Source organism: Ctenopharyngodon idella, chromosome 10 (genome assembly GCF_019924925.1).
Source record: "Ctenopharyngodon idella isolate HZGC_01 chromosome 10, HZGC01, whole genome shotgun sequence".
In the NCBI taxonomy this organism is placed as follows: domain Eukaryota; kingdom Metazoa; phylum Chordata; class Actinopteri; order Cypriniformes; family Xenocyprididae; genus Ctenopharyngodon; species Ctenopharyngodon idella.
In genome coordinates, this window is record NC_067229.1 from 80,585 (window position 1) to 107,666 (window position 27,082).

At 39.4% G+C, this 27,082-nt stretch overlaps 1 protein-coding gene and 1 long non-coding RNA gene across 14 annotated transcripts in view; one reads left to right on the top strand and one right to left on the bottom strand.

Annotated features, from left to right (window-relative positions):
• Positions 1–27,082, bottom strand: part of LOC127521373 (uncharacterized) — a 144,425-nt gene that overhangs the window by 26,097 nt on the left and 91,246 nt on the right. For all 7 annotated transcript variants that reach the window (XR_007932334.1, XR_007932333.1, XR_007932338.1 and 4 more), the window contains one exon: positions 9,438–9,592. This is a non-coding gene — a long non-coding RNA (uncharacterized LOC127521373). The remainder of the gene's footprint in view (positions 1–9,437; positions 9,593–27,082) is intronic.
• Positions 1–27,082, top strand: part of LOC127521334 (myosin heavy chain, fast skeletal muscle) — a 63,357-nt gene that overhangs the window by 17,645 nt on the left and 18,630 nt on the right. For 2 of the 7 annotated variants that reach the window (XM_051910539.1, XM_051910537.1), the window contains exons 3-38: positions 12,578–12,734; positions 13,662–13,689; positions 13,789–13,903; positions 14,171–14,263; positions 14,362–14,425; positions 14,538–14,636; positions 14,720–14,823; positions 15,015–15,153; positions 15,241–15,359; positions 15,464–15,613; positions 15,702–15,872; positions 15,975–16,281; positions 16,539–16,603; positions 16,684–16,771; positions 16,851–16,968; positions 17,086–17,209; positions 17,738–17,874; positions 17,963–18,218; positions 19,414–19,656; positions 19,741–19,917; positions 20,015–20,160; positions 20,238–20,328; positions 20,408–20,797; positions 20,872–20,998; positions 21,527–21,645; positions 21,727–21,923; positions 22,006–22,189; positions 22,277–22,442; positions 22,535–22,659; positions 22,880–23,188; positions 23,302–23,505; positions 23,592–23,717; positions 23,819–23,989; positions 24,079–24,183; positions 24,273–24,368; positions 24,481–24,573. In XM_051910539.1, coding sequence (XP_051766499.1) covers positions 12,578–12,734; positions 13,662–13,689; positions 13,789–13,903; positions 14,171–14,263; positions 14,362–14,425; positions 14,538–14,636; positions 14,720–14,823; positions 15,015–15,153; positions 15,241–15,359; positions 15,464–15,613; positions 15,702–15,872; positions 15,975–16,281; positions 16,539–16,603; positions 16,684–16,771; positions 16,851–16,968; positions 17,086–17,209; positions 17,738–17,874; positions 17,963–18,218; positions 19,414–19,656; positions 19,741–19,917; positions 20,015–20,160; positions 20,238–20,328; positions 20,408–20,797; positions 20,872–20,998; positions 21,527–21,645; positions 21,727–21,923; positions 22,006–22,189; positions 22,277–22,442; positions 22,535–22,659; positions 22,880–23,188; positions 23,302–23,505; positions 23,592–23,717; positions 23,819–23,989; positions 24,079–24,183; positions 24,273–24,368; positions 24,481–24,573 — 5,403 coding nt within the window. Of the gene's footprint in view, positions 1–164; positions 304–390; positions 510–632; positions 783–870; positions 1,042–1,114; positions 1,422–1,642; positions 1,714–1,787; positions 1,876–1,954; positions 2,073–2,189; positions 2,314–2,829; positions 2,967–3,055; positions 3,312–3,397; positions 3,641–3,721; positions 3,899–3,995; positions 4,142–4,227; positions 4,319–4,430; positions 4,821–4,894; positions 5,022–5,122; positions 5,242–5,329; positions 5,527–5,618; positions 5,803–5,889; positions 6,056–6,147; positions 6,273–6,489; positions 6,799–6,911; positions 7,116–7,208; positions 7,335–7,477; positions 7,649–7,737; positions 7,843–7,931; positions 8,028–8,139; positions 8,272–8,372; positions 8,477–11,825; positions 11,873–12,009; positions 12,218–12,350; positions 12,495–12,577; positions 12,735–13,661; positions 13,690–13,788; positions 13,904–14,170; positions 14,264–14,361; positions 14,426–14,537; positions 14,637–14,719; positions 14,824–15,014; positions 15,154–15,240; positions 15,360–15,463; positions 15,614–15,701; positions 15,873–15,974; positions 16,282–16,538; positions 16,604–16,683; positions 16,772–16,850; positions 16,969–17,085; positions 17,210–17,737; positions 17,875–17,962; positions 18,219–19,413; positions 19,657–19,740; positions 19,918–20,014; positions 20,161–20,237; positions 20,329–20,407; positions 20,798–20,871; positions 20,999–21,526; positions 21,646–21,726; positions 21,924–22,005; positions 22,190–22,276; positions 22,443–22,534; positions 22,660–22,879; positions 23,189–23,301; positions 23,506–23,591; positions 23,718–23,818; positions 23,990–24,078; positions 24,184–24,272; positions 24,369–24,480; positions 24,613–24,713; positions 24,819–27,082 lie in introns of those variants that run through there. The other 5 variants (XM_051910535.1, XM_051910541.1, XM_051910536.1 and 2 more) reach the window with 5 other exon arrangements.

Genomic DNA, 27,082 nt, shown 5'->3' on the forward strand with positions numbered 1-27,082 from the left:
TACAACTGCAATTATATTATTCTTAGTAGTAGTAGTATTTTCGACTCTATACAATATATCTGAGCAAACAAACATTAGAAAAACACTAGCATAAACTGAATAATGCATGACATACATATTTGCTAATTAATAATGTGTGATTCATTTGGTCATTGTATAAACAGACTGCGATTGACATTCTGGGCTTCAGTGCTGATGAGAAAATCAGCATCTACAAGCTGACAGGTGCTGTGATGCATCATGGGAACATGAAGTTTAAACAGAAGCAGAGAGAGGAGCAGGCCGAACCTGATGGCACTGAGGGTAAGACGTACTTTTAGCACATATTAACAGGTGAACATTCACTTCATTAGCAATAATAATGCATAAAACTTCTCTGTTCTTCCTCAGTGGCTGATAAAATCGCCTACCTCATGGGCCTCAACTCCGCTGACATGCTGAAAGCTCTGTGTTACCCCAGAGTGAAGGTCGGAAATGAGATGGTGACCAAAGGCCAGACAGTACCACAGGTGATCACTTATCTACTCTACTCAATAGATGAATAAAGCTAGAAATGTCTCATAGATATTCATAGTTGTCTTGAGAAGTAAAAGTGTAATAATATGATCTATACTGACCTTTGAATGTCTCAGGTGAACAACGCAGTCTCTGCGCTCTGCAAGTCTGTCTATGAGAAAATGTTCTTGTGGATGGTTGTCCGTATCAATGAGATGTTGGACACAAAACAACCAAGACAGTTCTTCATTGGTGTGCTGGACATCGCTGGATTTGAGATCTTTGATGTGAGCATCAGTTATTAATGTCTGTGTAAGAATCAAGACATAAAAGATAACAGTCAGCAGTAAGAATTTGCCTCTGTTTAATTATCAGTTCAACAGCTTGGAGCAGCTTTGCATCAACTTCACAAATGAGAAACTGCAACAGTTCTTCAACCACCACATGTTTGTTCTGGAGCAAGAGGAGTACAAGAAAGAAGGCATTGAATGGGAGTTCATTGACTTTGGTATGGACTTGGCTGCCTGCATTGAGCTCATTGAGAAGGTAAGAGGACCTTCAGCAAATTAATATGATTATCCATATTGTGCCTGTACTTGAGCATGAATTTCTTCAACAGCCCATGGGCATCTTCTCCATCCTTGAAGAGGAGTGCATGTTCCCCAAAGCTACAGACACAAGCTTCAAAAACAAGTTGCATGATCAGCATCTGGGCAAATGTGCAGCTTTCCAGAAGCCCAAGCCTGCCAAAGGCAAGGCAGAGGCCCACTTCTCTCTGGTGCACTACGCCGGCACTGTGGACTACAACATTGTTGGCTGGTTGGATAAGAACAAGGATCCACTGAACGACTCTGTTGTGCAACTCTACCAAAAATCATCGCTCAAAGTGCTGGCCTTCCTGTATGCCGCTCATGGAGCTGCAGAAGGTATGACCATCTGCATATCCTGAAATCCTTTGTGTTTTAATTAAGTACAAGACACATGCTTATATAAAAACCAGAAAAAATAATAAGATTTTCATAGTGTTACACACTACGTAATCACGGATTCAAAAGTTTCATGAAAATATGACGTATTTATACAAGATATCAATAATATTCAACAAGATTCAATTTCAAAAACGTTTTCTTTCACTGACATAAAACAGCTGAGGGAGGCGGTGGAAAGAAGGGCAAGAAGAAGGGTGGTTCCTTCCAGACGGTGTCTGCACTTTTTAGGGTAAACAGACTCTCTCTTTTAATTGTGAACTTTTACACCATTAAAGATTAGACTAATGACAAACTTTTCCACAGGAGAACTTGGGTAAGCTGATGACTAACCTGAGGAGCACTCACCCTCACTTTGTGCGCTGCTTGATTCCTAATGAGTCCAAGACTCCAGGTAAACTTAATCCCTGAAGACTCAAATGCATCACACTTTTGAAAATATCTCTAGAACCTTAAGAATATTTACATTGCAGGTCTGATGGAGAACTTCCTGGTTATCCACCAGCTCAGGTGTAATGGTGTGCTGGAGGGCATCAGAATCTGCAGGAAGGGTTTCCCCAGCAGAATCCTCTATGGTGACTTCAAGCAGAGGTAAAGACACCTTTTTGCAACCACTTAATTAGAGATCATGCACTACCTGATCTTCATCATCTTATAACTATATTTTTGGCTTCACAAAAACATGACTCTCCCCTGAATGTCCTCTAGATACAAAGTATTAAATGCTAGCGTCATCCCTGAGGGACAGTTCATTGACAACAAAAAGGCTTCAGAGAAACTCTTGGGCTCTATTGATGTTGACCACACCCAATACAAGTTTGGACACACCAAGGTGAGCTACTCAGTAAATACAGTACATGGCCAAAGCGAAAAATATTTACTCCCTTCAAATTACTGACTTGATAATTCCAGTAATTCCAAATCTTAATGCTACATCACAATGGCATTTGCTGGCATACAAACACAAGTGCATAAGTGAGGTCAGGCACTGGCATGGTGATGCGGTCTGGCTCGCAGTCTGTCATGTCTAGACTTTGTGCCAATAAAGCTATTCCACACCAGATTATATATAAAAAAACATTTCTATATGGACCCCACTTTGTGCACGGGACATTGTCATGCCTCCCCAAACTGTTGCATCAAAGATGAAAGGACAGAATTCTCTCAAATGTCATTCTATAGTATAGTATAAAACATAATAGATTTTTTTCCCACATTGTAATTACTGGAATAGCCAAACTCATTTATTATAAGGGGCCATATAACATACCCCAGGTCACATGTACATTGAAAGACTACTTGGCTTCTTCAACATTACACCATTGATATCTTCCAAATGTTCTTGTAGGTGTTCTTCAAAGCTGGTCTGTTGGGTACTCTTGAGGAGATGAGAGATGAGAAACTAGCAACACTGGTTACCATGACTCAGGCTTTGTGCCGTGGATATGTCATGAGGAAGGAGTTTGTCAAAATGATGGAAAGGAGGTACAGTGAACTTACAAAACTGTTTGGAACACAACTGTTTGTTATGAAAGATTGATAATGACTAATTTACAAGTTTGCAAATTACACAGAGAATCAATTTATTCAATCCAATACAACATCCGCTCATTCATGAATGTGAAACATTGGCCATGGATGAAGCTCTACTTCAAGATCAAGCCTCTTCTGAAGAGTGCAGAGACTGAGAAAGAAATGGCAGCCATGAAGGAGAACTATGAGAAAATGAAGGAGGATCTATCAAAGGCATTAGCTAAAAAGAAAGAGCTTGAGGAGAAAATGGTGTCACTTCTTCAGGAGAAAAACGATCTTCAACTGCAAGTAGCAGCTGTGAGTATTTCAGCTCTTATTGATCCTAATATAGATGCAACAGCTATGAACATAAGCCAATAAACTACATCCATCTCAATGAACAGGAAACTGAAAACCTCTCTGATGCTGAGGAGAGATGTGAAGGTCTCATCAAAAGCAAGATCCAGCTAGAGGGAAAACTCAAAGAGACAACCGAGAGACTGGAGGATGAGGAGGAAATCAATGCTGAGCTCACTGCCAAGAAGAGGAAACTGGAGGATGAATGCTCTGAACTGAAGAAAGACATCGACGACCTGGAGCTCACCTTGGCCAAAGTGGAGAAGGAGAAACATGCAACAGAAAATAAGGTCAATCATCTTTTCACATGTTCTTCACACTGTTGATTGTTTGGGATCTTGAGAATGAAACCGGTGAATGTTTCCATTTAGGTTAAAAACCTGACGGAGGAGATGGCCTCTCAGGATGAGAGCATTGCCAAGCTGACCAAAGAGAAGAAAGCCCTCCAAGAGGCACACCAGCAGACTCTTGATGACCTTCAGGCAGAGGAAGACAAAGTCAACACTCTGACTAAATCTAAGACAAAGCTTGAGCAGCAAGTGGATGATGTAAGATGTTTGTCATGAGAATAAGATCTTGAATCAATTGATAATTAATTTTGTGTCTCTAAATCAGCATTAAATGCTCTGGTTTCTGTAACAATAGCTTGAGGGCTCACTGGAGCAAGAGAAGAAGCTCCGTATGGACCTTGAGAGAGCCAAGAGGAAGCTTGAGGGTGATCTGAAACTGGCCCAGGAGTCCATAATGGACCTGGAGAATGACAAACAGCAATCAGATGAGAAGATCAAAAAGTGAGTGGACATCAGATGTTTGAACTTTACACAATTGCACAAAATAAGTTTTTTTTCTCATTTTAAAAACAATACTTTAAAAACAGGAAGGACTTTGAGATAAGTCAGCTTCTCAGCAAGATTGAGGATGAACAGTCTTTGGGAGCACAGCTTCAGAAGAAGATCAAAGAACTTCAGGTAACACTAACCATAATCTTTTCAATGTGTTATATGAAATAGAAGCATAGCTGGGAAAACCCACGTTACCAATATCACTGGGTAATTCAGTTTTATTTATTTATTTATTTAGGCCCGTATCGAGGAGCTGGAAGAGGAAATTGAGGCAGAACGAGCTGCTCGTGCTAAAGTGGAGAAGCAGAGAGCTGATCTCTCCAGGGAACTTGAAGAGATCAGCGAGAGGCTTGAGGAAGCTGGTGGTGCCACTGCTGCCCAGATTGAGATGAACAAGAAGCGTGAAGCTGAATTCCAGAAGTTGCGTCGTGATCTGGAAGAGTCCACCTTGCAGCATGAAGCTACGGCAGCAGCTCTCCGAAAGAAGCAGGCAGACAGTGTGGCTGAGCTCGGAGAACAGATCGACAACCTCCAGCGAGTCAAGCAGAAGCTGGAGAAGGAGAAGAGTGAATACAAGATGGAGATTGATGACTTGACAAGTAACATGGAGGCTGTAGCTAAATCAAAGGTAATGTCACTAGAGGATCATTAAATATAAAAGCATCTTTACAAACATCTGTATATAACCTTGAATCTCTTTAGGGTAATTTAGAGAAGATATGCCGCACCCTGGAAGACCAGCTGAGTGAAATCAAGGCCAAGAGTGATGAAAATATTCGTCAGCTGAATGACATGAACGCACAACGTGCAAGACTTCAGACTGAAAATGGTAAGAAAGAGTAAGCTGCACATGTAAAAACCTCAAAAAATTGAGTAAAAAAGTTTGTATGTTATTATATTTCATGGTAATATCTTCAACCTGTTCCCAAGGTGAATTTAGTCGCCAACTTGAAGAGAAAGAAGCACTTGTTTCACAATTAACTAGAGGAAAACAGGCTTATGTACAACAAATTGAGGAACTTAAAAGACATATTGAAGAAGAAGTCAAGGTAAAGTTATACATGATTAATTTGATAATCTAAACCATTGTATGGATGGTAAACTGTTGAAAAACTCAAAATGTGTCCGTCTGATAAGGCCAAGAACGCTCTGGCCCATGCGGTTCAGTCTGCTCGCCATGACTGTGATTTGCTCAGAGAGCAGTATGAGGAAGAGCAGGAGGCCAAAGCTGAACTCCAGCGTGGAATGTCTAAGGCCAACAGTGAGGTAGCTCAGTGGAGAACCAAATATGAGACTGATGCCATCCAACGCACTGAGGAGCTTGAGGAATCCAAGTAAATACATCATTGGAAAAAAGTCTTCAGTATCCTACATTTAATATGACAAATATTAATAAGATTTCATAATTTCAAATCACTTTCCTCAGGAAAAAGCTGGCCCAGCGTCTGCAGGAAGCTGAAGAATCCATTGAGGCGGTGAACTCCAAGTGTGCCTCTCTGGAAAAGACCAAACAGAGACTGCAGGGTGAAGTAGAGGATCTCATGATTGATGTGGAGAGGGCAAATGCATTGGCAGCCAACCTTGACAAGAAGCAGAGAAACTTTGACAAGGTAAGAAATACATGGATAACCTGTAAACATAAACCACGAATTCTGGACTTTACTAATTAATGATTACCACATTTCTTTCATTATCAGGTGCTGGCAGACTGGAAACAGAAGTATGAGGAAAGTCAGGCTGAACTAGAAGGTGCTCAGAAAGAAGCTCGTTCTCTCAGCACTGAGCTTTTCAAAATGAAGAACTCCTATGAGGAAGCTCTTGACCACCTGGAGACCCTGAAGAGGGAGAACAAGAATCTGCAACGTAATGCAACTTTTTGTTTGTACAACAAGGACTAAAAAAAGATATGCATAATAACAGAAAATCTTACACTTATGATTTTTAAACCCTTTTAGAGGAGATTTCTGACCTCACTGAGCAGCTTGGAGAGACTGGAAAGAGCATTCATGAGTTAGAGAAAGCCAAGAAGACAGTGGAGTCTGAGAAATCAGAGATCCAGACTGCACTTGAAGAAGCTGAGGTGCCATTCCTTTGCTATAATACAAACATTATGATACCACTGCTTTGAATAATATTAAAACATTGAATATGGAATGGTTCTAAACCTTAAATGAAAATCTTAGTGTCTGCTAATTATTTGCTTCTTAAAACTTCAGAAATGTACCATCTCTCTAGAGACTACAGCATATTGTGACAAATTTAAAAAGCAAGTCAATTTTTTCCTTTTGTCCTTGTAGGGCACCCTGGAGCATGAAGAGTCCAAGATTCTTCGTGTGCAGCTGGAGCTGAACCAGGTGAAGAGTGAGATTGACAGGAAGCTTGCTGAGAAGGATGAGGAGATGGAACAGATCAAGAGGAACAGCCAAAGAGTCATCGATTCCATGCAGAGCACTCTGGACTCTGAGGTCAGGAGCAGAAACGATGCCCTGAGAGTCAAAAAGAAGATGGAGGGAGATCTGAATGAGATGGAGATCCAGCTGAGTCATGCCAACCGCCAGGCTGCTGAGGCCCAGAAACAGCTCAGGAATGTCCAAGGCCAACTCAAGGTATCTTTCTGTAGAATGTGGAATTACAATAAGTATTAAATGTTTGACAATATGAATGTCATACATGAATTACCCAAAACAAGAGAACTAACAAAGAAAGAATGTTACCACAGGATGCCCAGCTGCACCTTGATGACGCTCTCAGAGGACAGGAGGACATGAAGGAGCAGGTGGCCATGGTGGAGCGCAGGAATAACCTGATGCAAGCAGAGATTGAGGAGCTGAGAGCTGCACTGGAGCAAACAGAGAGAGGCCGCAAAGTGGCGGAGCAGGAGCTGGTTGATGCCAGCGAGCGTGTGGGACTGCTGCACTCACAAGTACAAACAATTACTAAATACCAGGAATAAATTCAGCATACATGATAAACTATTATATAAATGTACACTACACTAACTGCTTACATCCCACAGAATACAAGTCTTATTAACACCAAGAAGAAGCTTGAGGCTGATCTGGTCCAGGTTCAAGGTGAGGTGGATGATTCAGTCCAGGAGGCCAGAAATGCAGAGGAGAAGGCCAAGAAGGCCATCACTGATGTGAGTGTTTACATTCTGCTACTCTATTCTAATTTAAACAGTTATTTGCATTGTTTATAGGTGCATGTGTTTACAAATGAAACAGTCATGAAAGGTATTTCTATCTATACTGGTTAGTTCATTTTAACTGGCTTATATTACAGGCTGCCATGATGGCTGAGGAGCTGAAGAAGGAGCAGGACACCAGTGCTCACCTGGAGAGGATGAAGAAGAACCTGGAGGTGACTGTCAAAGACCTGCAGCACCGTCTGGATGAGGCTGAAAGTCTGGCCATGAAGGGTGGAAAGAAACAGCTCCAGAAACTGGAGTCCAGGGTAAATTTGAATGTTTAAGAACAAAACACATTCTCAGATGTACTGGTCATGGCAGAGATTTGACCGGTGAAACAATAACTCTACTGAAGGTGCGTGAGTTGGAGTCTGAAGTTGAAGCTGAGCAGAGACGTGGTGCAGACGCTGTGAAAGGAGTGCGCAAATATGAGAGGAGGGTGAAGGAGCTCACCTACCAGGTAAAACTGCCTAGGAATTAGAAATGTACCACCTTTTATAGTAATATATATACTTTAACTAAGACCATGACCCATATTTACACCCAAAGACTGAGGAAGACAAGAAGAACGTGACCCGACTGCAGGATCTGGTAGACAAGCTGCAGCTGAAAGTGAAGGCCTACAAGCGCCAGGCTGAAGAATCTGTAAGTCTAATATCAAATGTCTTGAGCGTGAAGTTTTAGTATTGACAAAAGCGTCCAGTGCCATGAATGCACTGCTATGAAATGGGTTGGATATCTTGTGTAATCGTAACAGGAGGAGCAGGCCAACACTCACCTGTCCAGGTACAGGAAGGTGCAGCATGAGCTGGAGGAGGCTCAGGAGCGCGCTGACATCGCCGAGTCCCAGGTCAACAAGCTGAGGGCCAAGAGCCGTGAGGTCGGAAAGGTAGCAACTGATGATCATGTAGAACTCTGAAAGGTTATTTTTTATACATATTTATGAAACACTTTCCACAAAATCTAATTATATTATTTCGAATTTTCAAGAGTAAAGATGAAGAATGAAGACAAGAAAGAACACATTCAAGCAAGCATATGATATGACTTACTTGTGTTGAGTTTTCTGTGTCCAATAAAATGGCAAATTTTGACTTTGTTGTCCCTTGTTTTTTCTACTTTCAAACTATAACACATACTCAATCACTTTTTTCAAAGACAAACAGCCTGTATATGACAGTTTAATCTCGGCAGATTGATTCATAAATCACCTTATTAAATCATTAGCGTAATCATCTATAGGAGATAAACAATAATAAATCCAAAATAATATTTATAGTATAGTTATAAAAAATTAATATTTATATTCATCCATTAGCTGATTTTTTTGCTAAAATGTCATCATTAACAATATTAAATTATGTTTAAATTAAATTAATTCACAGTACTTGTAAAAGAGTAAGAAAAAATCACCCAGATGACCTACTACTTACAGCGAGATTCTGAAGTGTGCACACGATAAACATTTTACTATCCCATGAGGCTACAGGAGAGGATTTGTGAAAGGCAGTGAAGTGACACAACTGACGCCGTTGGTCACATGACAATGATAACAGGATGAAAGTAGTTCATCCGGATTATATTCATACTACACACATTCATACAATATAGAACATACTTTTTTAGCGCTTGCAAAGTAAGTACTTAGTATGCGATTTCGGACACAACCTGTATTCATTCGATACACATGCATACTGAACCAAAAGACCCTGGCCGAAAGTTGTCGGCACAGATATATGTGAACCGTTACACACCTAACATATATCAGAGCGGAGGTTCAACTGCAGTAACTAATGTGCTCATCCACAGAATCAGACACTGCAACATTTTTTATATATTGCATTTCCCATTATGAATTATGATCGGATTTGAGCAATTGCATTTAATACATTTAATCATTTAGCAGACACTTTTATCCAAAACAACTTACAAATGAGGAGAACAATAGAAGCAATCAAACCAACAAAGAGGCAACAATATGTGATGGACGGATGGACAGACAGACAAACAGACAGATAGACAGAATAGAAGGTGCAGAGGTGCAATCATCAGTACCTTGAATCTGCTGTGAGCGTCAGTTGGCAACCAGTGCAAGTTTATGTCTCTTCTGCTTGTTAAAGAACACTCTTGCTGCTTCATTCTGGATCAGTTGCAGAGGTTTGACAGTGCATGCTGGAAGGCTTGCCAAGAGAGCACTGCAGTAGTCCAGTCTGAATAGAACAAAAGCGTGGAGAAAACCTTTCAAAAACAATATAAAAAAAACATTTTTATATACAAAAAGGATTTATAAGAAAACAAAACACAAGAGACCATTTGGAACAGGCTTTATCTCAGCAGCTCCTCTGACCTTGAACTTTATTACTTATATTAAGATGAGATTTCAAAGTTTTATTCTGAAAATATTCATTCCCTTTTATATTTGAGAAACGGCCCAGAAATGACAGGACATTGCTCCCTTACATTCACAGTGTAGACAGCCTCGCACGGGGTACACGATGTAAGACATGGCACAATGGCTGGTTTTGACTTTTAATGTGGCTCTCCCTCAATCGAAATCACTTTTTGTTTGGGGGGGGGTGGGGGGGTTGTTGTGGAAGGCTTGTGGATCTCGCTCACGTTCTGGGGGGGGGGGGGGGGAGAAATGGGAACGCGGGGGCACCGCGATGCGACCGCAAAGGGCACTTTCACTTTCGCAATCAAAGGGGAAGGGGCTTATATATATATATATATATATATATATATTTTTTTTTTTTTTTTTTTTTACAAAGACAGTAGTCTTTTCACTTTGCTGGTTATATTGCTGTTGTATTGAATATTACCACAGCTCAGCAGAAAGAAATAGATTTTTACATCGGCAAAAAGCTGAACTGTAAGGAATATGGTATAGTAATGACTTTTCTTGCACATCATATATAAATTCTGCTCCAATGCATCCTAGCATGCCACAATAGTTGGACAATTACACCATTTTCTTTAAGAGCTGCTGTGCAGCCAAAATTATTTACCAGTTATCAATGTAAAGCTGCTTTGACACAATCTGAATTGTTAAAAGCGCTATATAAATAAAGGTGACTTGACTTGACTAGTTTTGAATTTGAACTTCAGACACAATTTTAAGAAAGGCAGAGCAAAATAACTGTCATTTTCTTAAAGAATAATGAAAGAATAATACGTTCTATATACTACCTTACACCTAGTGTTATTAGGCAAAACATTTACTGTATGCTCATATTTAAATCAAGCTAGAGCTTCAAACTCTTCTGAATGCAGTTAATAATATCTACAACGTAAACCACAGAGTAAAATAGTATACTGGAAGTACCAACTGGACATATTCAACAAACAGAAACGTAAACATTTACATTACTTTTTCTTATTGATTTAAGGTAAATTAAAATGAAGCAGAAGACTTACTGACAGTTCCCATCAAGCCTTCACTGCTGCTTGTATGGATAAGTGACCTAATCCTCATAATACAAACAGCAGCTCTCGCTGTGCTATAATTATGATTTTTCCATATAAGCACATGCTGTTTATAACTTTGAGAGTCATAATATCACATAATATCACAGTCCAGTTTACTTCACGCCATGACTACTGAGATTTAATAGCCCAATAAAAAAATCTGTCAGTGATATTATTTTTCATTTGGAAGGATACCATCCATCTCTGGTAATAAATCTTCGAGGTTTTTAAGATTTTAATTTTATCTCCTGCTGGCAAAAGTTGGGAGAATTCTTGGAAAACCAGCCAAGCTGTCCTCTCTGCCCCTGGCTCATGTGATCACTAACAACACTGATATCAAACCTTAATTGCAATGTAAATGAACAACGGGAACAGAAAAAGCAGTTTTAACTGACATATAAATTCTAAGTTACAAGTCTTGATGTCACCTGAAACAGAATACCAGTGACATTTGACTGCTTCTGAGAGTTTCTCTGCTGTGCCAAGTTCCCTTAGTTTTAAAGATGCTACACTGAAATAGGACCTCAACATCAAATTAAATCTACAATATCTACAAGAGTTACAATCTAAAAAAACATGGACTGTGACAAACTTTTATGCCATGTCTATTAACCCAACATCCATTATCTGTGTGTACCAATATAACGATATTCCTCGTATTAGATGAATGACAACATCTTCCAATTTCCTCCCCGGAACAGAGAAACATCACACCAAGTAAAATAACATGACCAAATCTGGCTGGACAGTTCTGCTGAGTGCTCAGTAATGACACTATATAAACAGCAGCCCCTGACCCCCCAAAGACTAACAGTGACCAGGCTAAGGTGGGGTAACTGCACATTTTAATTTGACAGGTTCATTTTAATTTAAGAATTAATGTAGAATGCCTGAGTGTTCTTAATCAAATGATGTATACTAACCCATAATGGAAGATGCTAATACACTTCACTGACTATCTCTTGATCTTTTTCAGAATCCATAAATTGACAGCTGCTTTTTTCCCTCTCGGAGCATCATTAAAGGTAAACTAATACAAGTTACGTCTACTGATTACAACATTGTAATGATAATGACAAGATGACCAGTTTAGAATCTGAAATCCTGAGAAAAGTAGAGAGGTAATACTAAGCAGAGTTAAGGTGAATATTTTACTCCACAGTGCAATCATGGGAGATGGTGAGATGGAGTGCTTCGGCCCGGCGGCCGTTTTCCTCCGGAAGCCAGAAAGAGAGAGAATAGAGGCTCAGAACACCCCCTTTGATGCCAAAACGGCATTCTTCGTGACAGATCCAGACGAGATGTACCTGAAAGGTACTCTTGTTAGTAAAGAGGGTGGAAAAGCTACTGTCAAAACTCACAGTGGGAAAGTAAGTATCATGGATAAAATCTATTTCATATGTTACTGTGCTTGAGTCTGCAGAGGTTAAAGATCTTCAGTTAAATATCATACAAATGTGTGTATGAAAGTCTTTCTTGATTACCGATCAATGTTCATTACAGACTGTCACGGTAAAAGAAGATGAAATCTTCCCCATGAATCCTCCCAAGTTTGACAAAATGGAGGACATGGCCATGATGACCCACCTCAATGAGCCTGCTGTGCTGTTTAACCTCAAAGAACGTTACGCAGCATGGATGATCTACGTAAGTCTAAGCAAATTATATTTCATTCTTTTATTCATGGGAGGGGGCGAAAGAATTGTTATACTGGACTATCTCCGTTTCAGACCTACTCTGGCTTGTTCTGCGTCACTGTCAATCCCTACAAGTGGCTCCCAGTGTACGATGCAGTCGTTGTGGCTGGATACAGAGGCAAAAAGAGGATTGAAGCCCCGCCTCACATCTTCTCCATCTCCGACAACGCCTACCAGTTCATGCTCACTGGTAAGTGGATTCCAGAAGGGTCTCAACAAACAAGAGTTATGAAAAACTTAGACAATGAAGAAAAAAAAAACATTTACAATAACTACATAATGTAAAATATGAGTGCACATTTCACCTTCTACTGTCGATTTTTGCATTTTACTCATTATTCATTCACAAAATGTAAATAATGTGCACATACATGATAAATCCAACTGTTTTTGCCTTACGTATATAAAATTTATAAATATATATTTATATAGGTTTCGCAGGAAACTGCAACCTATTATTTCATTCATCTGTGTTTACGTCATATCCTTGAAAAAAATAAAGAGTTCAGGCAACTACTATCTGCAGGGGAAGTTAGTCTTCCACAAGTAACTTTTAGTTTTATGCTTCAACAGCTAGAGAGCCAAAAGTTACATAATGTAGCCTTGATGTTTAATGCTTATTAAAAATGTTTAATACGTTTCCCCAGGCGCCACAGCAAAAATGGCCGACCACTGCTACAGTTATAAGTTCATAGTCTGTGTGTGCACTTGGATGGGTGAAATGCAGAGCACAAATTCCAAATATGGGACACCATACTTGGCTACACGTCACTTCACTTGACTTGACTTGACTTGACTTCACTTCATATTAAAAAGGACTGATAATGATTTTTTTATCCTTAGTTAACAACTAGCTAATAAACCATACCTAGCTGGTCTTTCAACATTACATTTAATTAATAATTACTTCATAATAACCATTACACGTATTATTGCATAAAAAGTTACTGAACCTCATCTATATACACTTATACACTATCTATATGCATGAATGAATGACTAAAAAAAATAATTATGAATGCATTTAAAATACTTTGTATTAACTTGAAGGCATAAAGTGTTATAAAGTACTACCTGTATTTGGAATCCCTGTTAACATTTCATGGTGTAATTTCAGATCGTGAGAACCAGTCTGTTCTGATTACGTGAGTAAATATTCTTCTGAAATAACCTGAAACTTTTTGATTATAATGTAAATCCGTAGAAGATTTATGACTAAATCATGATCTATTGTGAACCTCCAGTGGAGAATCTGGTGCTGGAAAGACTGTGAACACAAAACGTGTCATTCAGTACTTTGCAACAGTTGGTGCAATGTCTGGACCGAAGAAGGCAGAAGCTGTCCCTGGAAAAATGCAGGTTAGTGAATATCTCTTCAAGACAATGTTATTGATTACACCAGTGTTTCTCAACTCCATTCCTGGGAACCCACCTACCACAATGTTTCTGATATATTTCGCTAGTTAAAACACCTTCAACTCATCAGCTTCTTAGTGCGTTGAACAGGAAGACATCTAAAACATTCTGGGAGGTGGGTCCTGAGGACTGGAGTTATGTTGGATTACACTGCATTACAGTATTTGTGCTTTACCTCATAACTATTCATTGTACTACAATTATATACAGGGATCACTGGAGGACCAAATCGTGGCAGCCAACCCTCTGCTGGAGGCTTATGGTAATGCCAAGACTGTGAGGAATGACAACTCCTCTCGTTTTGTAAGTTGAACTAATGAATCATTATAACATTATACAACTTCAGTCACACCTTCAAAGCTTCCAAACACCTGAGCTTTTGTAAATGTCAATCTTCATAGGGTAAATTCATCAGGATTCACTTTGGGACCACTGGAAAACTGGCCTCAGCTGATATTGAAACTTGTGAGTCAACACTGTTTTAAGCCAAACATTTTAATTGGAGGTTAAGATGTGGGTAAATCAATTGAAGTCAATGTCTTTTTTTTCTCTCTCTCTCTCTCTCTCTCTTTTAAAGATCTGCTGGAAAAGTCAAGAGTTACATTCCAGCTGTCTGCTGAGAGGAGCTACCACATCTTCTACCAGCTCATGACCGGACACAAGCCAGAGCTGCTCGGTGAGAAATCTACAGTCTTGTGCATTTCATTTATTTCCATGTTTGAGAACACTGTTAACATAATGCACATCAATTCTTTACAGAGGCCCTGCTCATCACCACCAACCCTTACGACTATCCAATGATCAGCCAGGGTGAAATCACTGTCAAGAGTATCAATGATGTGGAGGAGTTCATTGCCACAGATGTATGTGGACAACTGCATTATTATTAGCAGTAGTAGTACTAGTATTTTCAGATTCTATGAAATATGTCTGAGCAAACAAACATCAGAAAAACACCAGCATAAACTGAATACTGCGTGACATACAATATAAAATACCCATCTCTTTGACCTTAATTAATAATGTGTGATTAATTCGGTCATTGTATAAACAGACTGCGATTGACATTCTGGGCTTCAGTGCTGATGAGAAAAACAGCATCTACAAGCTGACAGGTGCTGTGATGCATCATGGGAACATGAAGTTCAAACAGAAGCAGAGAGAGGAGCAGGCCGAACCTGATGGCACTGAGGGTAAGACGTACTTTTAGCACATATTAACATGTGAACATTCACTTCATTAGTGACAATAATGCATAAAACTTCTCTGTTCTTCCTCAGTGGCTGATAAAATCGCCTACCTCATGGGCCTCAACTCCGCTGACATGCTGAAAGCTCTATGTTTCCCCAGAGTGAAGGTCGGAAATGAGATGGTGACCAAAGGCCAGACAGTACCACAGGTGCTCACTTATCTACTCTACTCGATAAATGATAAAAGCTAGAAATGTCTCATAGATATTCACAGTGTAATAATATGATCTACACTGACCTATGAATTTCTCAGGTGAACAACGCAGTCTCTGCGCTCTGCAAGTCTGTCTATGAGAAAATGTTCTTGTGGATGGTCATCCGTATCAATGAGATGTTGGACACAAAGCAGCCTAGACAGTTCTTCATTGGTGTGCTGGACATCGCTGGATTTGAGATCTTTGATGTGAGCATCAGTTACTAATGTCTGTGTAAGAATCAAGACATAAAAGATAACAGTCAGCAGTAAGAATTTGCCTCTGTTTAATTATCAGTTCAACAGCTTGGAGCAGCTTTGCATCAACTTCACAAATGAGAAACTGCAACAGTTCTTCAACCACCACATGTTTGTTCTGGAGCAAGAGGAGTACAAGAAAGAAGGCATTGAATGGGAGTTCATTGACTTTGGTATGGACTTGGCTGCCTGCATTGAGCTCATTGAGAAGGTAAGAGGGCATTCAACAAATGATGAATGACTATTATATACTATAAAAATAAATTACTATCCATATTGTGCCTGTACTTGAACATGAATTTTACTTCAACAGCCAATGGGCATCTTCTCCATCCTTGAAGAGGAGTGCATGTTCCCCAAAGCTACAGACACAAGCTTCAAAAACAAGTTGCATGATCAGCATCTGGGCAAATGTGCAGCTTTCCAGAAGCCCAAACCTGCCAAAGGTAAGGCAGAGGCCCACTTCTCTCTGGTGCACTACGCCGGCACTGTGGACTACAACATTAATGGCTGGTTGGACAAGAACAAGGATCCACTGAACGACTCTGTTGTGCAACTCTACCAAAAGTCATCGCTCAAAGTGCTGGCCTTCCTGTATGCCACTCATGGAGCTGCTGAAGGTATGAACATCTGCATTTCCTTTGTGTTTTTAACTATGTACAAGACACATGCTTATATAAAAAAACAGAGAAAAGAATAAGATTTTCAGAGTGTTACACACTATGTGATCACAGATTCTAAAGTTTCATGAAAATATGACATAACTATGCAAGATAACAAATAGATTCAACAAGATTCAAATAGAGATTTATTAAAGGGTTTAATGGAAAGCAACACAAGATCAATACAGACTTTTTTTTTTATTGACATGAAACAGCTGAGGGCGGTGGAAAAAAGAAGAAGAAGGGTGGTTCCTTCCAGACTGTCTCTGCACTTTTTAGGGTAAACAGATTCTCTTTTTTAATGAAGGAGGTGAACTTTTTCTCTAATAAAGATTGGACTAATGACAAATATTTCCACAGGAGAACTTGGGTAAGCTGATGACTAACCTGAGGAGCACTCACCCTCACTTTGTGCGCTGCTTGATTCCTAATGAGTCCAAGACTCCAGGTAAACTTAAACCCTGAAGACTCAAATGCATCGCGGATTTGAAAATATCTCTAAAACCTTAAGAATATTTACATTGCAGGTCTGATGGAGAACTACCTGGTTATCCACCAGCTCAGGTGTAATGGTGTGCTGGAGGGCATCAGAATCTGCAGGAAGGGTTTCCCCAGCAGAATCCTCTATGGTGACTTCAAGCAGAGGTAAAGACACCTTTTTCCAGCCACCAAATTAGAGATGATGCACAACCTAATCTTCATCATCTTATAACTATATTTTTGGCTTCACGAGAATATGACTCTCCCCTGAATGTCCTCTAGATACAAAGTATTAAATGCTAGCGTCATCCCTGAGGGCCAGTTCATTGACAACAAAAAGGCTTCAGAGAAACTCTTGGGCTCTATTGATGTTGACCACACCCAATACAAGTTTGGACACACCAAGGTGATAAAACCCTACTAACCCTAAACCAAAAAGTATATGGACACCCAAAAATGTAAATTCTGTCATTGACTCACCTTCACATTGTACCATTCTTTTTCTTTTGTGGAACACAAGAGAAGATAATTGAAGAATGTTTATTCTCTATACAACGAAAGTTATTGTGGTCCAAATTGAACAGCCTGAGTACATTTTTACATGCATTTTTGGGTGAAGCATCCCTTTAAGGTCAGGCACTGCAGTGGTGATGGGGTCTGGCTTACAGTCGGCATTGTAATTCATCTTAAATGTGTTCAATTTGTGTTCGGGTTGAGGCTTTGTGCCTGTCAAGTTCACACCAGGCTTAGTAAAGTATTTCTTAATGGACCACACATTTTGCACAGAGACATTGTTATGCCTCCCCAAACAGTTGAGTCAAAGTTGAAAGCACAGAATTCTCTAGAATGTCACTGTATATTTTATAATATAATAGATTTATTTTCACATCTACTTGGCTTCTTTAAAACTACTATTTTCCAAATGGTCTTGTAGGTGTTCTTCAAAGCTGGTCTGTTGGGTACTCTTGAGGAGATGAGAGATGAGAAACTAGCAACACTGGTTACCATGACTCAGGCTTTGTGCCGTGGATATGTCATGAGGAAGGAGTTTGTCAAAATGATGGAGAGGAGGTATAAATTAATTTACAAAACTGTTTGAAACAACTGTTTTTTTACAAAAGATTGATAATGACTAATTTACTAATTGCAAATTACACAGAGAATCAATTTATTCCATCCAATACAACATCCGCTCATTCATGAATGTGAAACATTGGCCATGGATGAAGCTCTACTTCAAGATCAAGCCTCTTCTGAAGAGTGCAGAGACTGAGAAAGAAATGGCAGCCATGAAGGAGAACTATGAGAAAATGAAGGAGGATCTAGCAAAGGCATTAGCTAAAAAGAAAGAGCTTGAGGAGAAAATGGTGTCACTTCTTCAGGAGAAAAACGATCTTCAACTGCAAGTAGCAGCTGTGAGTATTTCAGCTCTTACTGATCCTAATTTATTTTTTATTTTTATTTTTTATTTATTTATTTGTTTAGTTAACATGGACATTGCACATTAATAAAACATTTCTGTAAATGCACCTGAATTAGCTGAAGGCTATTTTTCATCTGTAGTCCATGGACAGAATGTTACAAGTCACCCTAGAAAGAAATATGTGGTTAAATTACATACTAGTAATTTAAACAAATACATAACACACTACATAAAAACCATCTATCAATAAAAACAACTTAATAAAATAGAAACAAATACAAAACAATAGCAGGACAGCCAGCAGGTGTAAATTCTAATGTTGACAGAGCTAATTATTAATAAACCATTTCTTCACCTGAACTCTAATTAATTGATATGTATCTAGTTCTCTTATAGTTGCTGGAATAGCATTCCACTGTCGTGCAGCTTAAACAGAGAAAGCAGACTGACTAAGATTACTCCATCTGAGTGGTATAATACAATCCCCTCTTAACGCACCTCTTCTGGAGCGATAAGCAGTTGTTCCGATAGTAACTGACTAAGAGGGGGAGAAGTTAAACCATAGTTAATCTTGCACATCAGGCATACATTTGCATAGTTAATCATATTTTCCCAACTCAACAGATTATATTTTTTAATATTGAACAATGATGAAAATGTACCAATTTCTTCAAGAACTTTAAGTGTACATTTGTATGAAGACTCTAATGGTTTAAGAGTCACAGAACTCACCTGAAACCAGGTTGTTAAACAACAGATAATGTGAGAAATAACCATAGAGTGCTTAAACATCTTAGCTGCCTCTAGTGACACATAATCTCTAATAAGCCTAAATTACAAAGAATAAACTTAACCTGCTTACAAACCTTTTTTACCTGAGCTTTGAATGTAAGTTTAGAATCAATCAATACTCCAATGTATTTATATTGAGAAACTACCTGCAGCCTCACCCCAGACGCAAAAACATCTGGTTCATTACTGATACTGTTTGACTTAGGGAAAAAAAAAACATACATACTGTTTTAGACACATTTAGTTGTAAACAATTTTCCTTTAACCATGCTAATACATTAACCATAGAATATGTAAGTTCATTAGAAACTTGTGTTAAACTATTACCATGTAAATAATATAGATGCAATAGCTATGAACATAAGCTATTAAACTAAATCCATCTCAATGAACAGGAAACTGAAAACCTCTCTGATGCTGAAGAGAGATGTGAAGGTCTCATCAAAAGCAAGATTCAGCTCGAGGGAAAACTCAAAGAGACAAACGAGAGACTGGAGGATGAGGAGGAAATCAATGCTGAACTCACTGCCAAGAAGAGGAAACTGGAGGACGAATGCTCTGAACTGAAGAAAGACATCGATGACCTAGAGCTCACCTTGGCCAAAGTGGAGAAGGAGAAACATGCAACAGAAAATAAGGTCAATCATCTTTTCACATGTTCTTCACACCGCTGGTTGTTCAGGACCTTGAGAGTGAAAACAATGAACAATGTTTCTATTTAGGTTAAAAACCTGACAGAGGAGATGGCCTCTCAGGATGAGAGCATTGCCAAACTGACCAAAGAGAAGAAAGCCCTCCAAGAGGCACACCAGCAGACTCTTGATGACCTGCAGGCAGAGGAAGACAAAGTCAACACTCTGACTAAATCTAAGACAAAGCTTGAGCAGCAAGTGGATGATGTAAGATGTTTGTCATGAGAATAAGATCTTGAATCAATTGATAATTAATTTTGTGTCTCTAAACCAGCATTAAATGCTCTGGTTTCTGTAACAATAGCTTGAGGGCTCACTGGAGCAAGAGAAGAAGCTCCGTATGGACCTTGAGAGAGCCAAGAGGAAGCTTGAGGGTGATCTGAAACTGGCCCAGGAGTCCATAATGGACCTGGAGAATGACAAACAGCAATCAGATGAGAAGATCAAAAAGTAAGCGGAAGTTAGTATTCACACAGTTACACAAAATTAGTATTTTACACATTTTAAAAACAATACTTTAAATACAGGAAGGACTTTGAGATTAGTCAGTTTCTCAGCAAGATTGAGGATGAACAATCTTTGGGAGCACAGCTTCAGAAGAAGATCAAAGAACTTCAGGTAACACTGACCATATTTTCTATGGGAAAACCCACGTTACCAATATCACTGGGTAATTCAATTTTCTTTATTTATTTAGGCCCGTATTGAGGAGCTGGAAGAGGAAATTGAGGCAGAGCGAGCTGCTCGTGCTAAAGTGGAGAAGCAGAGAGCTGATCTCTCCAGGGAACTTGAAGAGATCAGCGAGAGGCTTGAGGAAGCTGGTGGTGCCACTGCTGCCCAGATAGAGATGAACAAGAAGCGTGAAGCCGAATTCCAGAAGTTGCGTCGTGATCTGGAAGAGTCCACCTTGCAGCATGAAGCTACGGCCGCAGCTCTCCGAAAGAAGCAGGCAGACAGTGTGGCTGAGCTCGGAGAACAGATCGACAACCTCCAGCGAGTCAAGCAGAAGCTGGAGAAGGAGAAGAGTGAATACAAGATGGAGATTGATGACTTGACAAGCAACATGGAGGCTGTAGCTAAATCAAAGGTAATGTCACTAGAGGATCATTAAATATAAAAGCATCTTTACAAACATCTGTATATAACCTTGAATCTCTTTAGGGTAATTTAGAGAAGATATGCCGCACCCTGGAAGACCAGCTGAGTGAAATCAAGACCAAGAGTGATGAAAATATTCGTCAGTTGAATGACATGAATGCACAACGTGCAAGACTTCAGACTGAAAATGGTAAGAAAGAGTAAGCTGCACATGTAAAAACCTCAAAAAATTTAGTAAAAATTTTGTATGTCATTATATTTCATGGTAATATCTGTGTTACGGTCACTGATTTAAATGTCTAGGAGTCAGAAGGGACATATAACATAATAGATGGACAACAGCTAAAGTGTTCCATATAAATAATTTAATTCAACACAAATTGCTCACAAAGGTAACCAAAAATAAGTAACAGGGAGCCCAGCAAATAAAGGAAAAGAAATAACTCAACTAATAAAGTCAAGCTGGGACTCCCCGCTCCAAACCAAGATTACAAACTAAGGTGAAAAAATAAAGACGAGACCATATGGCTGTGAAGAAGGCTGTGGCTGGCAGAGAGACCCAAAAGTCTGCCTCCTTTCACTATATAGTCTCGCTTCTCCAGCTCAGCCAATAGGAAACTAGAAAAGACAAAATATAACAATATTAATTCAAATCATTGAGGACTCTAGGCCGGGGTGTTTGCGAAACGTGCGTAACAATCTGCAACCTGTTTCCCAGGTGAATTTAGTCGGCAACTGGAAGAGAAAGAAGCACTTGTTTCACAATTAACTAGAGGAAAACAGGCTTATGTACAACAAATTGAGGAACTCAAAAGACACATTGAGGAAGAAGTCAAGGTAGAGTTATACATAAATAATATGCTTTTTTATAATGTAAACAATTCTATAGATGGTAACTCAAAATGTTCTGCCTGATAGGCCAAGAACGCTCTGGCCCATGCGGTTCAGTCTGCTCGCCATGACTGTGATTTGCTCAGAGAGCAGTATGAGGAAGAGCAGGAGGCCAAAGCTGAACTCCAGCGTGGAATGTCTAAGGCCAACAGTGAGGTAGCTCAGTGGAGAACAAAATATGAGACTGATGCCATCCAACGCACTGAGGAGCTTGAGGAATCCAAGTAAATACATCAATGGGAAAAGTCTTTAGTATCCTACATTTAATATGACAAAGATTTCATAATTTCAAATCACTTTCCTCAGGAAAAAGCTGGCCCAGCGTCTGCAGGATGCTGAAGAATCCATTGAGGCGGTGAACTCCAAGTGTGCCTCTCTGGAAAAGACCAAACAGAGACTGCAGGGTGAAGTAGAGGATCTCATGATTGATGTGGAGAGGGCAAATGCATTGGCAGCCAACCTTGACAAGAAGCAGAGAAACTTTGACAAGGTAAGAAATACATGGATAACCTGTAAACCTAAACCTTGAACTGGCGACTTAGCTAATTAACAATGACTACATTTATGTCAATATCAGGTGCTGGCAGATTGGAAACAGAAGTATGAGGAAAGTCAGGCTGAACTAGAAGGTGCTCAGAAAGAAGCTCGTTCTCTCAGCACTGAGCTTTTCAAAATGAAGAACTCCTATGAGGAAGCTCTTGACCACCTGGAGACCCTGAAGAGGGAGAACAAGAATCTGCAACGTAATGCAACTTTTTGTTTGTACAACAAGGACTAAAAAAAGATATGCATAATAACAGAAAATCTTACACTTATGATTTTTAAACCCTTTTAGAGGAGATTTCTGACCTCACTGAGCAGCTTGGAGAGACTGGAAAGAGCATTCATGAGTTAGAGAAAGCCAAGAAGACAGTGGAGTCTGAGAAATCAGAGATCCAGACTGCACTTGAAGAAGCTGAGGTGCCATTCCTTTGCTATAATACAAACATTATGATACCATTGCTTTGAATAATATTAAAACATTGAATATGGAATGGTTCTAAACCTTAAATGGAAATCTTAATGTCTGCTAATTATTTGATTCTTAAAACTTCAGAAATGTACTGCCATCTCTCTAGAGACTACAGCATATTGTGACAAATTTAAAAAGCAAGTCAATTTTTTCCTTTTGTCCTTGTAGGGCACCCTGGAGCATGAAGAGTCCAAGATTCTTCGTGTGCAGCTGGAGCTGAACCAGGTGAAGAGTGAGATTGACAGGAAGCTTGCTGAGAAGGATGATGAGATTGAACAGATCAAGAGGAACAGCCAAAGAGTCATCGATTCCATGCAGAGCACTCTGGACTCTGAGGTCAGGAGCAGAAACGATGCCCTGAGAGTCAAAAAGAAGATGGAGGGAGATCTGAATGAGATGGAGATCCAGTTGAGTCATGCCAACCGCCAGGCTGCTGAGGCCCAGAAACAGCTCAGGAATGTCCAAGGCCAACTCAAGGTATCTTTCTGTAGAATGTGGAATTACAATAAGTATTAATTGTTTGACAATATGAATGTCTTACATGAATTACCCAAAACAAGAGAACTAACAAAGAAAGAATGTTACCACAGGATGCCCAGCTGCACCTTGATGACGCTCTCAGAGGACAGGAGGACATGAAGGAGCAGGTGGCCATGGTGGAGCGCAGGAATAACCTGATGCAAGCAGAGATTGAGGAGCTGAGAGCTGCACTGGAGCAAACAGAGAGAGGCCGCAAAGTGGCGGAGCAGGAGCTGGTTGATGCCAGCGAGCGTGTGGGACTGCTGCACTCACAAGTACAAACAATTACTAAATACCAGGAACAAATTCAGGATACATGATAAACTGTAGACACTGTAGACTAACTGCTTACATCCCACAGAATACAAGTCTTATTAACACCAAGAAGAAGCTCGAGGCTGATCTGGTCCAGGTTCAAGGTGAGGTGGATGATTCAGTCCAGGAGGCCAGAAATGCAGAGGAGAAGGCCAAGAAGGCCATCACTGATGTGAGTGTTTACATTCTGCTTCTCTATTCTAATTTAAACAGTTATTTGCATTGTATTTGTATCTATATTGATTAATTCATTTTAATTGGCTAATATTTCAGGCTGCCATGATGGCTGAGGAGCTGAAGAAGGAGCAGGACACCAGTGCTCACCTGGAGAGGATGAAGAAGAACCTGGAGGTGACTGTCAAAGACCTGCAGCACCGTCTGGATGAGGCTGAAAGTCTGGCCATGAAGGATGGAAAGAAACAGCTCCAGAAACTGGAGTCCAGGGTAAATTTGAGTGTTTAGGAACAAAACACATTCTCAGATGTACTGGTCATGGCAGAGATTTGACAGGTGAAACAATAACTCTACTGAAGGTGCGTGAGTTAGAGTCTGAAGTTGAAGCTGAGCAGAGACGTGGTGCAGACGCTGTGAAAGGAGTGCGCAAATATGAGAGGAGGGTGAAGGAGCTCACCTACCAGGTAAAACTGCCTAGGAATTAGAAATGTACCACCTTTTATAGTAATATATATACTTTAACTAAGACCATGAACCATATTTACACCGAAAGACTGAGGAAGACAAGAAGAACGTGACCCGACTGCAGGATCTGGTAGACAAGCTGCAGCTGAAAGTGAAGGCCTACAAGCGCCAGGCTGAAGAATCTGTAAGTCTAATATCAAATGTCTTGAGCGTGAAGTTTTAGTATTGACAAAAGCGTCCAGTGCCATGAATGCACTGCTATGAAATGGGTTGGATATCTTGTGTAATCGTAACAGGAGGAGCAGGCCAACACTCACCTGTCCAGGTACAGGAAGGTGCAGCATGAGCTGGAGGAGGCTCAGGAGCGCGCTGACATCGCCGAGTCCCAGGTCAACAAGCTGAGGGCCAAGAGCCGTGAGGTCGGAAAGGTAACAACTGATGATCATGTAGAACTCTGAAAGGTTATTTTTTATACATATTTATGAAACATTTTCCACAGAATCTAACTATATTATTTCACATTTTCAAGAGTAAAGATGAAGAATGAAGACAAGAAACCACACCTACAAGCAAGCATATGATATGACTTACTTGTATTGAGTTTTTCTGTGTCCATTAAAATGGAAAATTTTGACTTTATTGTCCATTATTTTTTCCACTTTCAAACTTCATCACATGCATTTTTTCAAAGACATAAGCTAGTAAAGGACAGTTTCATCTCTGCAGATTGATTCATAAATCATTTGCATTATCATCTATAGGAGATAAATAATAATAAATCCAAAATAATATTTATAGTATAGTTATAAATACAATATAATTAATTTTTATAGTCATCCATTAGCTGAGATTTTTGCTAAAACATCTCATCATTAATATCAGTATTAAATTATGTTTAAATCCATACCTTTCAGTATCAAATAAATTATATTTATAATCCAAAACTTTCTTGTCCTTCCTTATTTTTCAGATGTGTTCGCAACATCTAAGTATGTTGATATAAACAATATTGTCCGATCCTAGGTGAGAAACTCACCTAGTTTGACATGATGTTCCGCACAAAGAGAAGTTCTGCGCATGCAGTGGTTACAGCAACATTGTGGTTGTATCTGAAATCGCAAACTTCCTACTATACAAATAATAAAATAATACATTTTATTTAAAGGTGCCTTTTCAAAGCACTCAAGGACACCATACAGTTGAGTGATAGTCATAAAAACAAATCAAGACAGCAATGCAATAAAACAACAGCTGCAACAAAACAATGCTAATTTAAATAGATACGTTTTAAGACATGATTTAAAAGTAGCCAGACAATCACTTTCTTGTTTAGATTGTGGAAGAAAATTCCAGAGACGAGGAGCAGCGCAGCTGAATGCCCTGGACCCCATAGTGACTAAACGAACAGAGGGTACTACAAAAGAAACAGATGAATGACACTGATATGTGTGACACTGCACATATATAGAGAATTTCCCACTGTTTGCACATACTATTCTCCTAAATTGCTTCTTTTCTTTGTTTTAAAGAGTACACTTAATATTTATCTATTTTGAGTCCTAATTAGGAGACAACACGCACATGAACTGTTGTGCCGTGCTGCTTATATTTATCAAGCAGTAAAAACGCCCCTTCCTGCACCCAAAAAAAGGCGTCTGTGGTTGAGAGCCCGAAACAAGGACTGGTGGGACAATGTCCTGCTCCATTCACAGACGATGAGTGGAAGGAGAATTTTAGAATGACACGACAGTCATTTATGACACTTCATTCAACAACAACAACAGCAGCTTGTTCCACGTGTCATACGTCATTACACCATTTCTACGTCACTGCACATGGACAGTACTTTCTAGTTTCATTTTAAAACCAATCAACTGTTTACTTGTCCTCTCGATCGGATTAGAAAAGGCTTAAATTGAAACCACCCCTTACAATCCGAATGAAATTTTAATCTGATTTGGACAATTCAACTGCAGTAACTAATGTGCTCATCCACAGAATCAGACACTGCAACAGTTTTTACATATTGCATGTCACATTATGAATTATGATCGTATTAGAGCAATTGCAGTATTCAATACATTTACATTTAATCATTTAGCAGACACTAAATGATTAAATGTAAACGACTTACAAATGAAAACAATAGAAGCAATCAAACCAACAAAAGGGCAACAATATGCAAGTGCTATGACTAGTCACAGTTAGTCTAGCACAGTACAGATCGATAGATAGATAGATAGATAGATAGATAGATAGCTGACTCACATCACAGAAGTCTACTACAGTATTGCATCAGACAGTGCATTGTAGTATCCCAGAGGAAAAATTCCATTCATTCATTGCCATAAGAGAGGAAGAATTGTCTAAATCGTTAAATCATCTAAATCAACAACACATATGTTAGACACTATACTGACTAAACTACTGAAAGAGATGCTTCCAGGGGTCATTGATCCTCTTCTTAATATTATTAATTCACCATTGTCATTAGAAAACATACCGAAAACTTTTAAGCTGGCTGTTATTAAACCTCTTATTTAAAAAACGCAACTTGATTCAAGACAATTAGTCAATTACAAGCCGATCTCGAATCTACCTTTTCTGTCAAAAATACTAGAAAAGGAAATATCCTAACCCTAACTATTTTCCTTTTTAGAAAGAAATGGTATCTGTGAGGATTTCCAGTCACGATTTAGACCGTACCATAGTACTGAGACTGCTCTCATTAGAGTTAAAAATGATTTGCTATTATTATCAAATCTTACTTATCTGACCGTTATCAGTTTGTAGTAGTAAACGAAGAGATGTCATATCAATCACAAGTTCAATATGGAGTACCGCAAGGCTCAGTACTAGGACCGTTGCTGTTCACTCTGTACATGCTACCCTTAGGCG